Consider the following 17,467-nt stretch of genomic DNA (forward strand, 5'->3'; position numbering starts at 1 on the left):
TCTATTTCTCTCATGTCAAGTTTCCTCCTCATTTCATGCCCATTTCCACATTATTTCATAACTAGTTCCTCACTATGCCATGTCCTGTTCCTCCTTATGTCAAGTCCTGAGTTCCTGACATTATGTCATGATCTTTCCTTACTATATTATTATCTAGACCGTCATCATGTCATTTCCATTTCCTAATGATGTCTGCCCTGTTCCTCATTATATCCTGCCTACTTCCTCACCCTGCTATTTTTGCTATTTCTTATTCTGTCAGGTCATGTTCATCATTTTTCATGCCCAGATCATCATTATTTCATTTCTAGATCATCATTATGCCATGTCCAGCATATATATATATATATATATATATATATATATATATATATATATATATATGAACCCTCAGATATTTTATCCTGTTTTTTTTTTTTTGGTCCGATTGAGCTCAATTTAATATTAAGTTTGAATGTGTGTCATTGTCTATGTACTTCTTCATATTTCAATCCAGAGCAACTCATTTTCTTATGAAATATAGAGACCTACAATGTACTTTTATGCTGTCCTATATAACAGCATAAATATTGCAGTCAACTTTCAAAAAAAAAACAGCAAGAAGGGGGAAAAAAGCAAAAAGACTGGGTATAATTGATAAAAAGATTGTAATGCATCCCATTTAATTGCAAGATTGTCTTTTGTGTCAATTCTTTTGCCGTGGGTGTACATTCAACAATCATCAAGCTGGGTTCTATCTCCATGTTGATTCCTAGTACAGTATATGCCAGGCAACAGATTAATTTTGATAAGTGTTGGCATGTAGCAACACTGGAATTCCCGGGAAATAATCTGTCACAAGCAAGCTAGTTATAGACTCTTAATATCAGCTGAAGATTTTGTGTGCTCCTTAGTTGTCCCTATCAACTAAGACTGTCTATATTTTAAAAAAAGCAACATTTTTTTTTGACATTCATGGAAATAATAAATTGGAAGTAATTTACGCATGTATTATTTCAAATATATGTATCTTATTTGTGTTTATCTGTTTCAGTGTCAGAAATATCATAATTGAAATCACAGAATTATACTGTACAAATCAGCTGAAATCCTTAATTAGCAACAGTAGAAACTTTTGAAAATAGCAATATTTTCTGCTTCCTGTCATAAACAGGTGTACTTTATTGATTAAACTGACTGAAAAATCACTGTACGAAAACAAGTATTTGTGACATTCTCTAATATGTTGTTTTGCACAAATATTTGTGTAGCATCAAAACAAATAATTATTCTATAAAACTTATTTAATGTAGAGATAACGTCAATGGAAACGAAATGAAAAGGTCAAGTGCATGTGTCATAAGGGCCTCTTCCATTGCATTGACCCACCCAGTGCTAGACTGGTCAACAGAGCTATTCCTTGGGAAAATTCTAAAATCTAGATTAATAAAAAGCTAGACTTCAACAGACATCACAGATAAAACTTTCTAAAAAAATTTCAATGTTAGATTTACAAGCAATCAATTCTTCTATCGACTGACAGTCTCTAAGATATAATATGGCAGCATGTTTCTAGCCTAGGTCTAGTTTCAATGGAATGGGTGTTTTATTTCAGTTTCTCTAAGGGTTGATAACAAATGTTCAATTATTACCTACTGATAAAATAGAATAAGAAATGAAGAATTCTATTTTTAATTTTACCTAAATAAAGAAAAACCAGTGACATATCTTATATGATATAAGAATTTTAACAATGACTCTTCAACATCTAATTAGCATGTTCAGCACACCCCTATGTGAGGAGAGGGGTCTTTTACAAATCAAACAAAGGTACTGCAAAGTAAAGCATTTCCTACAAAAGGAATATTGAATTAAATATGATCACAATATCAACACCTATCAATTACCTTTGAATTAGTCATCTGACCTTATTTTCTCTTGCCATTAAAAAATGAATGATTTAAGATTTTTTCGATCAAGCACGAGAATAAATGCATATACATAGCAACATATTCAACAATATGTTCTCTCTAACGAAAATAGAAAATATGTCCATAGGACATGCCCTATATATATATATATATATATATATACATATATATATATATATATATATATATATATATATATATATATATATATATATATGTAGGACTCCAAAGTGCGATGGGACTCCAAAGTCCGATGGTCACGCCAAAGTCCGATGGTCTGCGCCAAACCCCGATGGTCTGACACGCCAAAGTCCGACGGTGCGGAAAACAATTAATGTTTATGACGTCATAGTAGCAATGCGCCAAACCTAAATGCCGCGACATGCAAAGGTCTTTAGAATAAGTTTAAATAAATGCGAAAACTAACCCTTAACTCTCAGGCAGGTGCGAGACTACTGCTCGAAAAGTGTGTATTAACAATTACCTAAATATCTTGAGTTGGGGCAATACTAACCCTAATCACTCGACTTGGGTGCGAGGACTAACCCTAATTCACTCGGGTTGTGCAATTGCAAGGACTAACCCTAATCAATCGAGTGGTGTGCGAGGACTGACCCTAATATCTCTGGAAGCTGCAAGCAATAAGCAAAATCAATAATAAAAATTGTATTCGAGGACGAATTCAGAAATGATTGCTTTTGAATGCAGGACAACAGCGTCAAGGATTGACGTCGGATTATTGTGACGTCATAAACGTTGATTGTTCATCCGCACCATCGGACTTCGGCGTGTCAGACCATTGCACTTTAACGTCGCGCGTCTCATAGGAAACGAGCCATCGGACTTTGGTGTGGCCATCGGACTCTGGCGCCCGTAAAGACAATGAGCCATCGGGGTTTTGCGCAGACCATCGGGGTTTGGCAAGACCATCGGACTTTGGCGTCACCATCGGACTTTGGAGTCTTACATATATATGATAAATTCTCAACAAATTATGTTTAATTGCATATAGTTTATATAAAAAATATCTTTAATGGTTTCTTTAAAACTAAGCAAAATGCAGATTTAAAAAAAATGAGGTTGGGGTCAAAAAAAAAGTTCAAAGTCAAAAGTTTCTTTTTTTTATTAAGTTGAATAGCTTATTTCTGACACTGATCAGCATATTAAGTTTGATAAAATGTCTTGATTGGTTTATTTAAAACTGGGTTAAACTTATTTAAGAAAAGTGATATCATGGTCAAAGTAAAGGTCAATGTAAAAAATTGTTGAAGCAGTTGAACAGCTTACATCAGAATGTATTAGCATGTGAAGTTTGACAAAAATATCATGAATGATTTCTTCAAAACTTGGCTAAACACAAATTTAAGAAAAGTGAGGTCAAGATCAAAGGAAAGGTCAAGATAAACATAAGTTAATGCAATTGTTTAGCTCACAGAATTATGTATCAGCATTCGAATTTTGGTTATACCATCTTGATTTTTTTTCTTTACATTGAACTAACATTTATTTAAGGTCAAGGTAAAAAAAATGATGATTGACAATTGAATAGCTTACTTCAGTATGTATCAGCATATGAAGTTTGATAACCATGTCTTGAATGGTATCTTTAAAACTGAATTAAAAAACTATTTTTTAAAAATGATGGCCAAGGTCAAAGGAAATGTCAAGGTTAAAATAAATCTTGAAGTATTGGATAGTTTACTTCAGTATGTACCAGCATAAGAAGTCTTGAATGGCTAATTTATATCTAAGGTAAACACTAATTTAAAAAAAGAGAGGTCAAGGGAAAGGTCAAGGTAATGAAAAAAAAAATCAATGCAGTTGAAAAGCTCTCACCAATATTAGCTCTACTGGTCTGTACATTTAACAAAGGAAAAGTAGCATTTAGATTTAAAACTTTGAAACAGGCAACAATAAACAGAATCATGTATCTTAGTGTAGACTACTTGTGTGCAAAATTATATTGAAATCACACCAAAATTGTAGGAGGGGTAGCATTCTAAAGGAATTTCACAGAAATTTCTATTTTTAGTAACCACAGCAACATCGTTCATCAAAATCAAAAACCGATGCACTGGATTATGTATCTTTAGTTAGTATAGACTACTTGTGTGCCAAGTTATATTGATATCAGACCAAAACTGTAGGAGAAGTGGCATTTTAAAGGAATTTCACAGGAATTTCTATTTTTAGTAACCATGACAACACCGTACATCGAAATCAAAAACCGATGCACTGGATTGTGTATATCAGTGTAGTCTATTTGTGTGCCAAGTTATATTGAAATCAAACCAAAACTGTAGGAGGAGTAGCATTTTAAATGAATTTCACAGAAATTTCTATTTTTAGTGACCATGACAACACCTTTCATCGAAATCAAAAACTGATGCACTGAATTATGTATCTTAAAATAGTTTTCTTGTGTGTCAAGTTATATTGAAATCAGACCAAAACTGTAGGAGAAGTAGCATTTTGAAAAATTGTTGACAGGAACTAGACATAAAAATTGTTTACAGACAGACGGACAGCTAGACGGACGACGGACACCTTACTTTTGCATAAGCTCTTCTGGTCTCTGACCAGTAGACAGTAGAGCTAAAAATGAGCTAAGAAACTGAGCTATGCGCAAAACGTGATGAAAGGACAAAAGGATGAAAGGATGGCAGTTTGACATGACAAACTTTATATACCCCGGTCATAATCATGGCGGGGCATAAAATATTAGTGAAGTTAAACAATGCTCGTCAATATGTATTAGCATATCCGTTTGTTGAAAAATACCGAATTGCGAGTCAAGTCAGAATTTAAATTTTAAGCTATAATCTAAACAAGGGCACCCCAAATAAGCATTCCCTCGAAAAGAGCATTTCAGCGTTCGACATCTATACCGATTCAATCTATACGTCACTTCTGTTTCACAGAGGACATAACACACAAACAAACACACATGCACGATTGCGCTATTGTTTCTGCTTAGCGGCGATAAATTTTAAAGTCCACTCCATTTCGACACCAGGAGGAAGAAAATATGTTTGAATCTATATTGCACCACCAATTTTCTCGGTGCACTTTGGTTTCTTTTTTTTCCGGGAATGAATTTGACAGATGAAGACCTTTCATCCATTAAAACGGCATTAAGAAGTGGATGTCAATAAAGTTACAAAACATCAGTTCATGAAGCCTCAAGTATTCCATAAAACTTATTAATATTCTGCAGTTCTTTTTAACCTCATGCGGCTTTTCTTTTAACAATATTTACAATCATTACGCCATAAATTGTATTTTTTCGAGTTTTATTGTAAAATTAATTTAAAGTGTAATTAAATACGTATTTCATGAAGCTCTCCTGTAATTTTGATCTTTTATATAGCTAAATGGTTCTTGGGTAGATTTCTAAATGAAACAACGCCATTTGCCTTTTACTGATTACCAAATCCTGAAAAAAGGCAAAGCTCCTCATCTGTATTCCCTTCACTAAAAAGATATTCTGCTAAGTATGATTGAAATTGACCCAATAGTCTTAAAGAATTAGAAAATTAAAAAAAAAAAAAGAAAAAAAAGGGCATAACCAAATTCAAGTGAGCTAAATACCAGTATCCATGCTATAGCGTAAATGTGACATGTACATAAATAATTGTACATATAAATAATTGAATGAACAGCATTTCCACTATAATAATTGCATCTCCTTTTTTAATGACGTAGAAACTTATGATAATCCACTACTGAGAAAGTTACCCCATCCATCAAATATCTTAATCGTCAGGTAACGTGACGACAAATTCGCGCTCCTCTGTTGACTAAATGTTAATGACTCACATGTCCAATATAAATATCGGCACTGTGCGTCATTTCTCGTACTAGGTCTGCTAACTTAGCTTTAAATATATACAAATTCTTCTATTTCTGGGGAAAGAAATCTTTATTTTTGAATACGTATCCTTATTAAGATAAATTTTTCTTCAAGAAACTATTAATTTTTTCCCCTCTCGATTCTTTTTTCAAATAAAGATTATTCTTGCAGTGAACCAAAGAGGTTCAGAGAGGCACGTGCCACATGCACTAAAAAGTCGTTGCTCATTTCCAATTCATAAAGAAACTTTTTCCCGAAATACAAGTTAAAATCTGGAAACCCTGTAATGCATGAGAAAGGAAGCGTCGTCTCGACAACGCGGCTCGTGTAACTTCCCTCTATTTATTTATATATATGCACACTGCTTTTTTGAGAAACTGTGAATTGCATATAACTCTGACGATTCAAGTGGGCACTTGATAATGTTTAAATTACAACAAAGAAAACGCGCTTCGTTGAAATAACAAACAAAATATAGGTTACTATTGCAAAATTCTGAAAAAAGACCGTAGACGTTTCGTCAATGGATGGTGCAGACGACAAACACGTGAAGAAATATAAATGTTCCTCGTTTAATCAAATTGCAAATTAAATAAAACCAGAAGTCAGAATTTAATGTCACTGTAACTTTTTTTTTTTGTATTCAATTCACGAATAACATACATGTATATACATAACAATAAAAATTTAAATAAACCAAACAAAACAATACATTCTTCACGACAGAAAGTACATATGTATTCAAAGAAGTACTAGCACGTGCTCCTTCACGAATAGTCGTGAAGTACCATCACATGCAAGATTCCAATTGGGCACATTTAAAAAAGCTAAAAAGTAACAAAGACGTAAAAAATACCTAAGACAAATTGATGCTGTGTTAATTAAACACTAAAAGTTCAGAAAGCTTTCATAAACTGTTGTTGACGTAAACATATGGTTTTCAGCGTGTAAAAAAACTACAAAAAAATGAAATATTTCTACACGTATATGTATCTGTGATACTGCACACGCACTTTTAGTTAAAATTCTTGCATGTTTTAACCCAGTCAACTCTTCCTTTGCACTATCAATTTCTAATCGTCCTTCACCCTTTTCAAAAACTTCTGTTTCCCTCAGACACGTGAAATAGGCGATTCGTTTTTATTTTCTTCGAAAAACATCGATCGCAAACATCGTCCAGCATTCAAGACACAGGCTTGGACAATATAAGTGGAGAGAAAATCATACCGTTTTGGGTAACGGTTTTCTTCTTTTTTTAAAACTGTCGTTTTATTATTTTAGTCACGTATCGCGCTCTTTTTTAATATTCATATCTGATCTTACATCACCTCCCAGGATTGTAGCGATTTCCCCCTGCATGAAGGCCCACGGTACGTTGGACCCAACTAAAGGACACTTTTTACCACTGGGACAATACACCTCTGAAGCGGCCCCTTGTAGCTTGATGCTATTCCTAGAGCAAGGGAAACAGAACTTGTGCTCACTCACAGATGGACATTGAACAAAATGAGTGTCCTCAAGACGTTCATGACAAAGCGTGCATTTTAAGGTCTCTGAATTCTGCACATTGGTTTCCAGTAACGACGAAGGGGTGCCAACTTTGATGGACATTGGCGGTCCTCGTCTTGCAGACGGTCCTTGCGAGCCACCCGGGGAATGGTGAGAGTTCCGGTTGTTAGGTGAAACAGGACCAGAAGTAATATTATCAGTGACATTCATCAGTGCTGCCATTGGCGAAGGGCCGTTCATATTTGCGCCATCTGGCGGTGTAGGGGTATGGTTACTGGAGGGAGATGTTGATGAAGATCCCGCAGACGCATACCCAGTCGAATTCATGGTCATTTTGAGTGCTTCCGATTGGCTTTGAATCCATTGTTGACGCTTTCTCTGTTCTCCTAAATCATTATCAGGTTCAGGAGAAGCTTTTCTCTTCTTCGACTGTCCCTCAAACGATCCATGAGAGCCTTGACTTCTGGTATGGACTAAAGGAACATGGGGTCTTGTATTTGGTGTCGGTAAGGGCGGTAAGCTTGGGTTGTGGAAGGGGGATGGAATTATTTCTGGTTTTACTGGCTCTTTAAAGAATCTAACAGTCTCAGATAAAAGTTCATTCAAAATTTTCCAGTCATTTGAACCATGTTTCATGTCATATTCCAAATACTTGTAACCGGAAGATAACCCCTTCCCTACATCTTTCATACTATCTAAATGCATTTGCTTGACAACACTCGATGCACTGTTGTAAATGTTACCTGAACCAAGAGGGTATTCCATGAATACTTTTAATTCAAAATCAACTCCATTTTTTGAAGTGGAATCAAATGCAAAAACGCGGCCAAGAAAATGATGGTCTTTCTTAAATCGGATTTCGAATGGCACTGCAGATGACAATGCTGCAATTGTTTCACGCACAATCTGTGGACGCTTAGCCATATCTTCTGGAGACGTGAATTTAAAGATGTTATCTTCATGGTGACCGCTCGTTGATTCATCTTCATCATGATCCGCGCTACGCTTCTTGGTATGCTGGAGAGTATGACCACCCATTGACGTTACATTAGGGTTTGGTACATACCCGGGTCTTCCTTGTGGATGGGCACAAAATCGGGCATTGTGGTCAGGAAGGTGGTGTAAGGGGAAAACTGCAGAAACGGCCCGTGCGGACGAAATTGGAATGTTAGGCCCACGGTGGTGCTCCGGGAGCTGGTCCTCGACTCTTGCTGGAACTGCGCTTGAATGGTTTTGTGGCGGCGAGTTATAGTCAGCCATCATGTTTCTCGAGCGGCTGTCGTACCGTTCTAAAGACGGGTGACCACGTGGGTGATCCAAAGAACTGTGTTGGTCAATTGCAGTCCTCTGGGGTGGCAGCCCATGGTGTTTCATAGACTGACGACTCTCGTGGAAACCATGTGACCTTTTCATACTCCTTGCACTGTCCAGAACCATTTCTATTCTATCTGCTCCTTCATAGTTGACACATCCTCGGCACACGGGCTCGGAAAAATCATGCAGCATTGCCCATGGCATGCGGGGTAAATCGCACAAGTAGCATTGCTGTCTCTGTGTTCGGTGAGGCATCGACATTGTCTAAAATTTCCCTAAATGGAATGTAAAAACAATGTATCCCAAGGCAAGTCACTTAGTTTTCTTTTATACGTCAACACTCTATCACATCATACACACGAATGTCAACAAAACCGCCATCCACTTGAAAATCAACAATACAAAGCATTCTTGCGCATGCGGATTTCTCAATACTTAAAACTCAATCAGGCTTGCACAGTCGACAGTTACTCTACTGATAGACACATTATACTTCTCCCTGCACAATGCGTTGTTCACCGGAAAACCCATCCATAAAGCCCTTGCACGCAATTGTAATTGGATTCCAAATGTACTAGCGAGGAGATCCGATGGAGACATCAGGACAAAAATATACAGCGTCACGCAAACTTACAAAATATCTCGGCTATTCATTCATCTCTAGGTGACTAAAGATCGCATAATTATCAAATCGGCTCAGGCGTATTTTGTTATGATATGCTTTAAATCAAAATGACACGTCTTCACCGAAGGTGGCTTTTATTTAAACTGCTCAAGACTGGCAATTTTCTTCCTAAACAACAGGCCAACACGCGATAACTGTTACATTCTATACCAACAATACCATGTCCCGGGATAGAAATTTACATGTAGTAATTGGTGTATTCGTGAATTATATGCCTCGACATGAAAATCGGAAAAAATTGTGTTGATAAAATGGAGAAAGTTCGTGCCGCAAACAAATTTCCTTGCACAGAATTAATTAAATCGCGTTCACTTGCGTGTCTTTATGTCATTTCACGTTCGTGACAGGAACGCGATTTCCAGATTCCCCCTGATATGAACTTGGAACACAGACAGGAACATCAATAACCTAGCATTAAAGTCAGAAAGGGGTCCATATCTTGTAAAAAGAAACTGTATTCAAAACAGAAAATCAATATGAAAAAATCTATCGAAACGTGTGAGAACCTTGCCGCGTGTGTCCCAATTTTCTTCTCGCCATGGAAACAAATCGTTTCGATGTTCAAAATGACGTCACAGCCATAGATAATTGGTACTTAGCCAGTAGTTCTATTTTCATCAACAATCGATTTCCGCTGAGTTGAAGTTATTTTTTTAGACGTTTCACTGTTGCATCTCTTGTGTAATAAATTACAGATGTCGCAATTTTAACTGTATCCGAGAAAAACAAGGTCATGGAAAATCAGTGAAGGTCATTAAACTATTTTCTATTACGTCTTTTTCTTTCCCTAAATGTCAATTGCTGGAGGGGTGAAAAAATCTATGCTTTGAAAAGTGCATTTAGAATTAAAATATATGTAAGGCAGTTTATTACTTCGGTGAACATAAGGAGGCGATGACGTCATTGCTTTCTTTGGAAACAACGAATGATTTCTACTCTCACCTCCTAATTTCTTATTTACAGCAATTTATACATGACCTACATGTAAATCTTTTTCACGAGTCAACCTTTATTGATAGTAATTAAATTAGACTTCTGACACCTGAACGATTCCGATGACCTATACAAAAGATATCGTCGTTCGTGTCATTAACCATTTTTTTCAAAACTAACTTCCAAATATTAATCAATATCAAAAATCGCCAAATATACATTCCTGTGAACTTGCAATACAGTATAAAAACTCAGAATATAAAGATACATAAACAAAACATTTAGGTAGCATGGGAATTAGGTTATTTGGTTATTTGTTGTTTAACGTCCCTCTCGAGAATTTTTCACTCATGTGAAGGCGCTTGGTGGAGCGCTACAAATTCTAACCTACATGTATACTCGGCACTTAAGGCCATTGAGCTGCAGCAGTGAGAGACCTTTTTCGTGCCAGCACCTACTGTGACAAAGGACCTCGATTTATACGGTCTCATCCGAAGGAACGGTCGCCACGTCATACAGTGGGATTCAAACCGGCGACGTAAGTAACTCCGCGAGTCTAGAGCAGACGCTCTAACCACTGTGCCACTCGGCACGAGAATTAGAATGATCATGAGAATTAGCATTATTATGTTTATACATGTGCGTATTGTTGTATACATAATTTTTAATCTAATCTATAAAAAAAATGTGCAATATTCTAAAGAATAGGTCGTCCATATTCTTAAATCTAATATAACAAAATTAGAGAAATTTATATAGTTGAAAAGGGCTGGGTAAAATTACCCATGAATAAAATGAAAAGCAACTACAAGTATGTACTGTGAACAAACTACAATGTATGTTCAAAACTGCGATGAAAAGGACTAGTGCATGTACATATAAACAATGTACTACTTTAACATCAGAATGGTGTACTCAATATTCAGATTATTTTCAGTCAGGCTTAACAACAAAAGGTGGGAAGTTTATATACCTTTCATGTGATACTTCTATGTTACTGATGTGGAGGGAGGGGTGTCTTGCTGTATTTGGGGGGGGGTGCTTTCGAAAATCGATGCAACATGCCTATTTGAAATTTTAGATTATATAGTGGTAGAAAAAAAATCCACAGGAGATGTGCATGCCGATACATATTAAGGGGTAGTCGGGGATGTTATATTACATTTATGATGTGAATGTTTTCAACATATTACTCTGAAATGTATACGATAGATGCACTGGAAAAAAGATAAGTCGGCAGCACGGTCACTTAGCAAGGGGATTGGCGCGTCGATGACAGATTGTGTCATTTTCGATAAGTCACGCAACTTCACTTCCAGATACAACGAAAGACAGGCTTCGGGCACGGAAGACAATTAGCAACTCCGTAGATCCACACGACAAGTCGCGGTACAGACGGCACGAATGATAAGAAATTAATAAGTTTTCCAGCAATTCGATCACCCTTCGACATGCGAGTTGCATATTTAAATACATATGCACTGTTTACAATTATGACAGTGAAGCTTATAAAACAATAAAATGTATGGCATTTTGTCACGCAAGTAGAAGATAAAAGTAGAACATGATTTAACATTTCAAAAGACAATACAATGATTAATACTATTGAGATGTTTCATACATGTAGCTTTAAATAACCGCAATGACAGTACTGAATGAAATTGTGTGGTGACGTTAGACGTAAATTGGAAGCAAATTATCTGTGAATTCTTGATGTAATTTATTTCATGCAATGACCCTGTTTTTCCGTCATTTTTAGCAGACTGACAGATAACTGAACACTGTCCAAGACATCTGACAAAAGCAGAACTATATACACTGCACAGTATCAGATAAATGAAAGACTCGGATATTTTTGGTGAGCTTTCTTGTCAAAGCTCGCATGCCGTGGATTATTTAAGTACTGTAGGTGTTGAAGACTGTGTAATTTGATTTCCCCTCAAGGTGAATCACTGTTGAGATATGCTTGTTTTCAAAAATAAAGACACATATGTATGTACCAAGAAATTATATGGAGGGACTTTCTTTTACTATTTAGGTCAAGGTAATCCTCCAGGACTCGTAAAAAATTAAGTTCTGTGAAATTGATATTCATGAATTCAGAACATGTCCCAATTTAGTGACACAATGTTTTCCTGAGACCCCCTGCTACGCTACAGATAAGCACCACGGAGGCTCAAAATAACAGGAAGTGCCCACAATTTCACTCCCGGCAGTAACATTTACATTAAAAGAATGACCCAATTATATCCTATGCACAATATCATAACACCGCTGATAGGTTCAAAATAATTTTATGGGTTAATGTGAAACGTTGCAATGTAATTGGTATGTTAAACGAAAGTACTATAATTTCAGGTTTTTACGATTCGTATGAATTTAAATACCTGTCTTTAGTGATAAGATCATATCCAATATATTTCATGGGCATTACGAGAATAAATAACATATTATAATATATTTAAAACTTCACGTATATTTCTAGTCTGCTTCTCTATAAGCTCCAAAATGTTTTCCTAACAATTTCCAAAGTTAATAAATGGGAAAAAAAATCTGAAACAAAAATATTCTATTGTCTACTAATCTCATTATCAAAAGAATTTTGAGGTGTTTTGGGATCACAAAATAGCAGCCAAAAAATGGTAGAACCCCCTTCACTTTTGTAGCAGCACACAACACATACAAGGCAAGAATATGAAGCTTATAAAAACTGATATTCAGTGGTAGTAGACATAACCTTTTTTATTACACTAATGAAACTTGCCTACAACACAACAGTTTAATTTTTGGAGTTTATTTTTATTGCTTTATTATTATTATTATTATTATTTTTTGGGGGGCGGGGGTTGGGGGGGGGTTAGCAAGAATGTAGTTATTTCTGATAAAACTGTTGAAACTTGAAAACGGCATAAATACTGCATGTAAAAATCTTTCTGTTCGTTTGTCTTTTAAATCAATCATATGAGATGTTCTTTACACTATACATCCATATATACTAATAAGCCATTAGAACAATACCGATTTCGAATCACTGTGAAGTGATAACATTTAATTTTTATTTTCTTGTAATCACAAACTCCAGTGAATCATGGATATTACGAAAAGTAAAAGTAATGTCCAAAAGTAATGTCTTAATAGCTGCTATAAATTAAATCTTTAAATAATTAAATGATATATATTAATATGCCTATCTATTTTGATTTTCGCTTTAAAATTTATTCAATAAAAAAAAACCTTTTCAAATATTAGCACAACCTTCAGGGTTTTGTCTATCGTCGCCCGGCACGAATTTTACCAACTTTATATATGTCACTTTCGAAACAAATTTTCACTTCATCCACATGGGTGCGTATCATTACCACTACATTTTCGAAATTTTCATTACCGCTACATAGTCATTACCACTACAAAAAACGTTACATTACCGCTACATATAACAGTTTACATTACCGCTACATTGTCTCTTTCGTTAGCCAGCCGCTTATATGTGTAAAGTACATGTACAACATATTATACAAGTATAAGTCTGGTTTCCTCTGCTCTGGGAGATAAAAATAAGACTTTGAGCAGGATGTTTTACTTTCTTTTATATTAAAAATCTAATTTTATTTCATAAACCACTTTAAAAGTTTTAAAAATAAAATCAAGCACTGCTCATAGATAAAACCCACAATCTTCACATTCTTCTGATTAGAATTCAAATCGAAATTGTACTCAACTATATAGTGAGTGAATTCTGTTGATTGGAAATCATATTCTGTACCATACCTGGCTTGTTCAATATGTAGCGGTAATGAGTTGTTTTCGGCCAAAAAAATGTAGCGGTAATGATCGGTCGAAAATTTGAAAAAATGTAGCGGTAATGAGTTGAAATTTTTGGCGATGTAGCGGTAATGTTGACCGCCCATCCCATACCTTTTATGTCCTTTTTATCCTCTACAGTGTTTCTTTTTCATTACCCTGACAGACATTTTGCTATAAGGTCTTGTTTTGAGACTTTGTAATATTGAAATTATATATAAACGTCATATTAAACGAAGTTGGCACATTCTTGCATAGGAGGGACCTTACATTGTGTTTCTAATATTTTTAAAAGTATTGCATATATCTGAAAGAAACTTCAAAGCAAATGTCAAAAATACGCCAAAAGATTACTATATTAAGTTCTTTTTTTAAGTAGTTGTGACACAACTTTTGGATCAACCCACGTAAATGGTATTCTGAGACTTAGTCAATAGTAATGCTTGAACCACATGAGATGAAAAAACACGTTTAAAAAAGAAAAAAAAGTATTAACTGCAAATAAGAATGGTTAGTCATGCCTTCTGTCAATTACTAGCTAGGATTAACGAGGATGAAATGCCAAGGGTGAAGAAGTCATGGAAAGGAGAAATCATTATCGTAAAAATAGGGGGATCACAACTGGACTCCGCAGACAAAAAGCCATGACAATATAAATCATAACCACCCACACATGTACAAGGAAATGGATAAATGGTGTATAAATAACATACTTTTACAACAGAACAGAGAGTATATTTATTCTATGGAGGAAGGGGGTGTCCCAGAAAATTGTGTTTTAAAAAATGTGACAAATTTTCAAGAAACTGTACACAGAAAACTGAAAAAAATATCATAATATTTCTGTCAGTGTATTTAATAATGAATTAAGAAAGAATTATTTGTATGGATTTCCAAGAACTGAATTTATGCAATACTACATACCAGTACAAAAGTACTCACTTGCTTTTTTGTGAACTGATAAACATTTTTCCAGAAAATGCCTTGTACTCATTATACCATGTCAGACCAAGTACCCTATTAATAGCAGGAAGCCATTGTAGTGTATACACTAGGCAAGGTCTCATTTAGTGTCTTTTGTTGTAGAATTCTAGAAATTTCAAGATAGCATCTGCATCCTAGCAATGCTGTAATGCTGACAGAAATGTGGAAAATGAGAACTTATGCAATAAATTGATTTTTACATCAATTATTTGCAAGAGTTAATGCCATTTTATGTAAAGCAGTCAATTACATTCCTTTGAATTATAGAAATTAAAAATATTTTCAGAAATATATGATTATTCAATCTGTATTATTTTCTGAAAAAAAAATAGCTGCTTTTCTTTTATTGACAAATTCCTCAATCTTAGACTATGTGTAAATAAATGAATTGATTAATTCCACCACCCCCCCCCCCCAAAAATTGATTTCATCTGTTTATAGTCATTTGTATTTGATGACTTTTTAAAACAAATTTTGAAGCAATTTACTTTTTCAGAGAAGGACTGTGGAACTTGAGATTTTCATCCACTTCATGAATAGCACTTATGAAAAAAGTACTCTTTTATATATAGGATAGCAAAGAGTATAGAAAGGATTATGAGACAGACTAAAACTGATATTTTCATCAAAATATTATTAATATCCATATTTACTGCTATGACATGTCACAACCTTCAATGTTTGATGCTATAGTTTATTAAAATGTGAAGCAAAAAGAAAATCAACGTAAATATAACAAACAAAAAAATCAATGTTTTAGAATTGATATCCCAACATGAAATAAATTCTATATCCAACAAAACAACATTGAATTTTCTATATGTATCCTTGTCTCTAAAGAAAAAACAGTTTCAAACATTTTCCAACACACTATATTATATTATATATGATATGGATAAATTGTTGCCTTTTTGTTTGTTTACTCCAGTGACAAAGACTATAGTTATTTAATTATCTCTATAGTTATTCTGCCTTTGGGGAGAAATGTGCTCCTAATGCTTTTGGATAATTTTGATTGAGGCTGGTAGGTTGCTTCTGAGGAAGATGTCAGACTGTAAATTTTACAGATGACAGATTTATGCTAGATGCCAGACAGATGGCAAACAAAATTTGGTCTGAAAAGAATGATAGAATCTTATGGCCCAGCAAAGTTTATTAAGACACTGGGCTTTTCCATGGTCTCTGACATAACCCAATAATGTACACAGTAAATATGGTTATACAAAAATTCATTTACCTTCTACAAGCTCTTAAAAGTATACAGAGTTCTTTATTTTTTACCTAATTTTGATGCAATTGAATAGCTTACATCATATGTATCAGCATATGAAGTTTGATAAAAATATCTTCTGAATCAATGGTTTCTTTAAAACTGAGCTAAACTTAAATTTAAGAAAAGTGTTAAAAGAAAGGTTAAGGTTAAAAAATGTTGATGTAGTTGAATAGAGTACAGTAATAATGTATCAGCATATGAAGTTTGATTTCACTATCTTGGATGATTTTTCTAAAAACTGGGCTAAATTCTTATTTAAGAAAAGTGAGGTCAAGGTCCAAGGAAAGGTCAAGGTAAAAAAAAAGTTGATGCAATTGAATAGCCTATTTTGGTTTGTATCAACATATGAAGTTTGATAATACTATCTTGAACATTTATTAAAAATTGAGTTATATACTAATATTGAAGAGTGAGGTCAAGGTTAAAGATAAAAAATGTTGATGTAGTTGAAAAGCTAACATCAGCGTGTAACAAAAAAAGAAGTTTGATTTCACCAATCTTTTAACTTTTTTAACTGAGCTAAATACTTTTTAAAGAAAACTGAAGACAAGGTAAAAGTAAAAGTCTAAGTAAAAAAAAAATTGTTGATGCAGTTGAATAGCTAGTACATGTTTATCATCAGCATATGAAGTTTGATTATACTATCTTGAATGGTTTCTTTAAACTGAACTAGTCAAGGTAAAAAAAAATGTTGATGCAGTTGAAAAGCTCTCATCAATATGTATCAGCATATGAAGTTTGATAAAAAGATAAAAATGATGGGCAGTCTGTATTATATTGATTCTTTACTAATTAATAATTATTTATATTCTTCAAAGGAAAATTCCCATTCAAGAACATCTCCCTATTTAAACATATGCAGTTTAATTTGAATTCTGTTGGATAGTGGATACTTATTTGGTAATTTACAATCTATGTCATATTGTATAATTGATCTCATTTTAAATCACTCAGAGCCATATTAAGGCTCAGGTGAACATTTCTGATCAGAGAGTGTCCAATGTCTGTTTTCTGCTTGTGTTGTCTATATATTTTAGTTTTTAACGGGTGTAATTCCACTTTTCCACATGTCAAGCAGAGTTTTGATGCAGTTTATGGAGATAAAAGAAAATAAAGACAAGCATGCATATGGTTGTGTAGATAAAATATCCTAAAAACACAATGGTAAAAAACACTGTCCGAGCATCTCCTCTGAAAGTGTAAAT

General features: G+C 34.5%; 2 protein-coding genes across 2 annotated transcripts in view; both read right to left on the reverse strand.

Moving 5' to 3' along the window:
- The window catches only part of LOC134254816 (TALPID3 protein-like), a 62,025-nt gene that overhangs the window by 33,461 nt on the left and 11,097 nt on the right, over positions 1 to 17,467 (reverse strand).
- On the reverse strand, positions 6,410 to 9,651 carry LOC134254817 (probable E3 ubiquitin-protein ligase IRF2BPL). The gene has a single exon (XM_062737345.1). It carries the CDS (start codon positions 8,845 to 8,847, stop codon positions 7,045 to 7,047), a length of 1,803 nt encoding a protein of 600 aa, XP_062593329.1. The 5' UTR covers positions 8,848 to 9,651; the 3' UTR covers positions 6,410 to 7,044.

Source organism: Saccostrea cucullata, unplaced genomic scaffold (genome assembly GCF_032062105.1).
Source record: "Saccostrea cucullata isolate Sc308-1 unplaced genomic scaffold, CSIRO_AGI_Scuc_v1 ctg75, whole genome shotgun sequence".
In the NCBI taxonomy this organism is placed as follows: domain Eukaryota; kingdom Metazoa; phylum Mollusca; class Bivalvia; order Ostreida; family Ostreidae; genus Saccostrea; species Saccostrea cuccullata.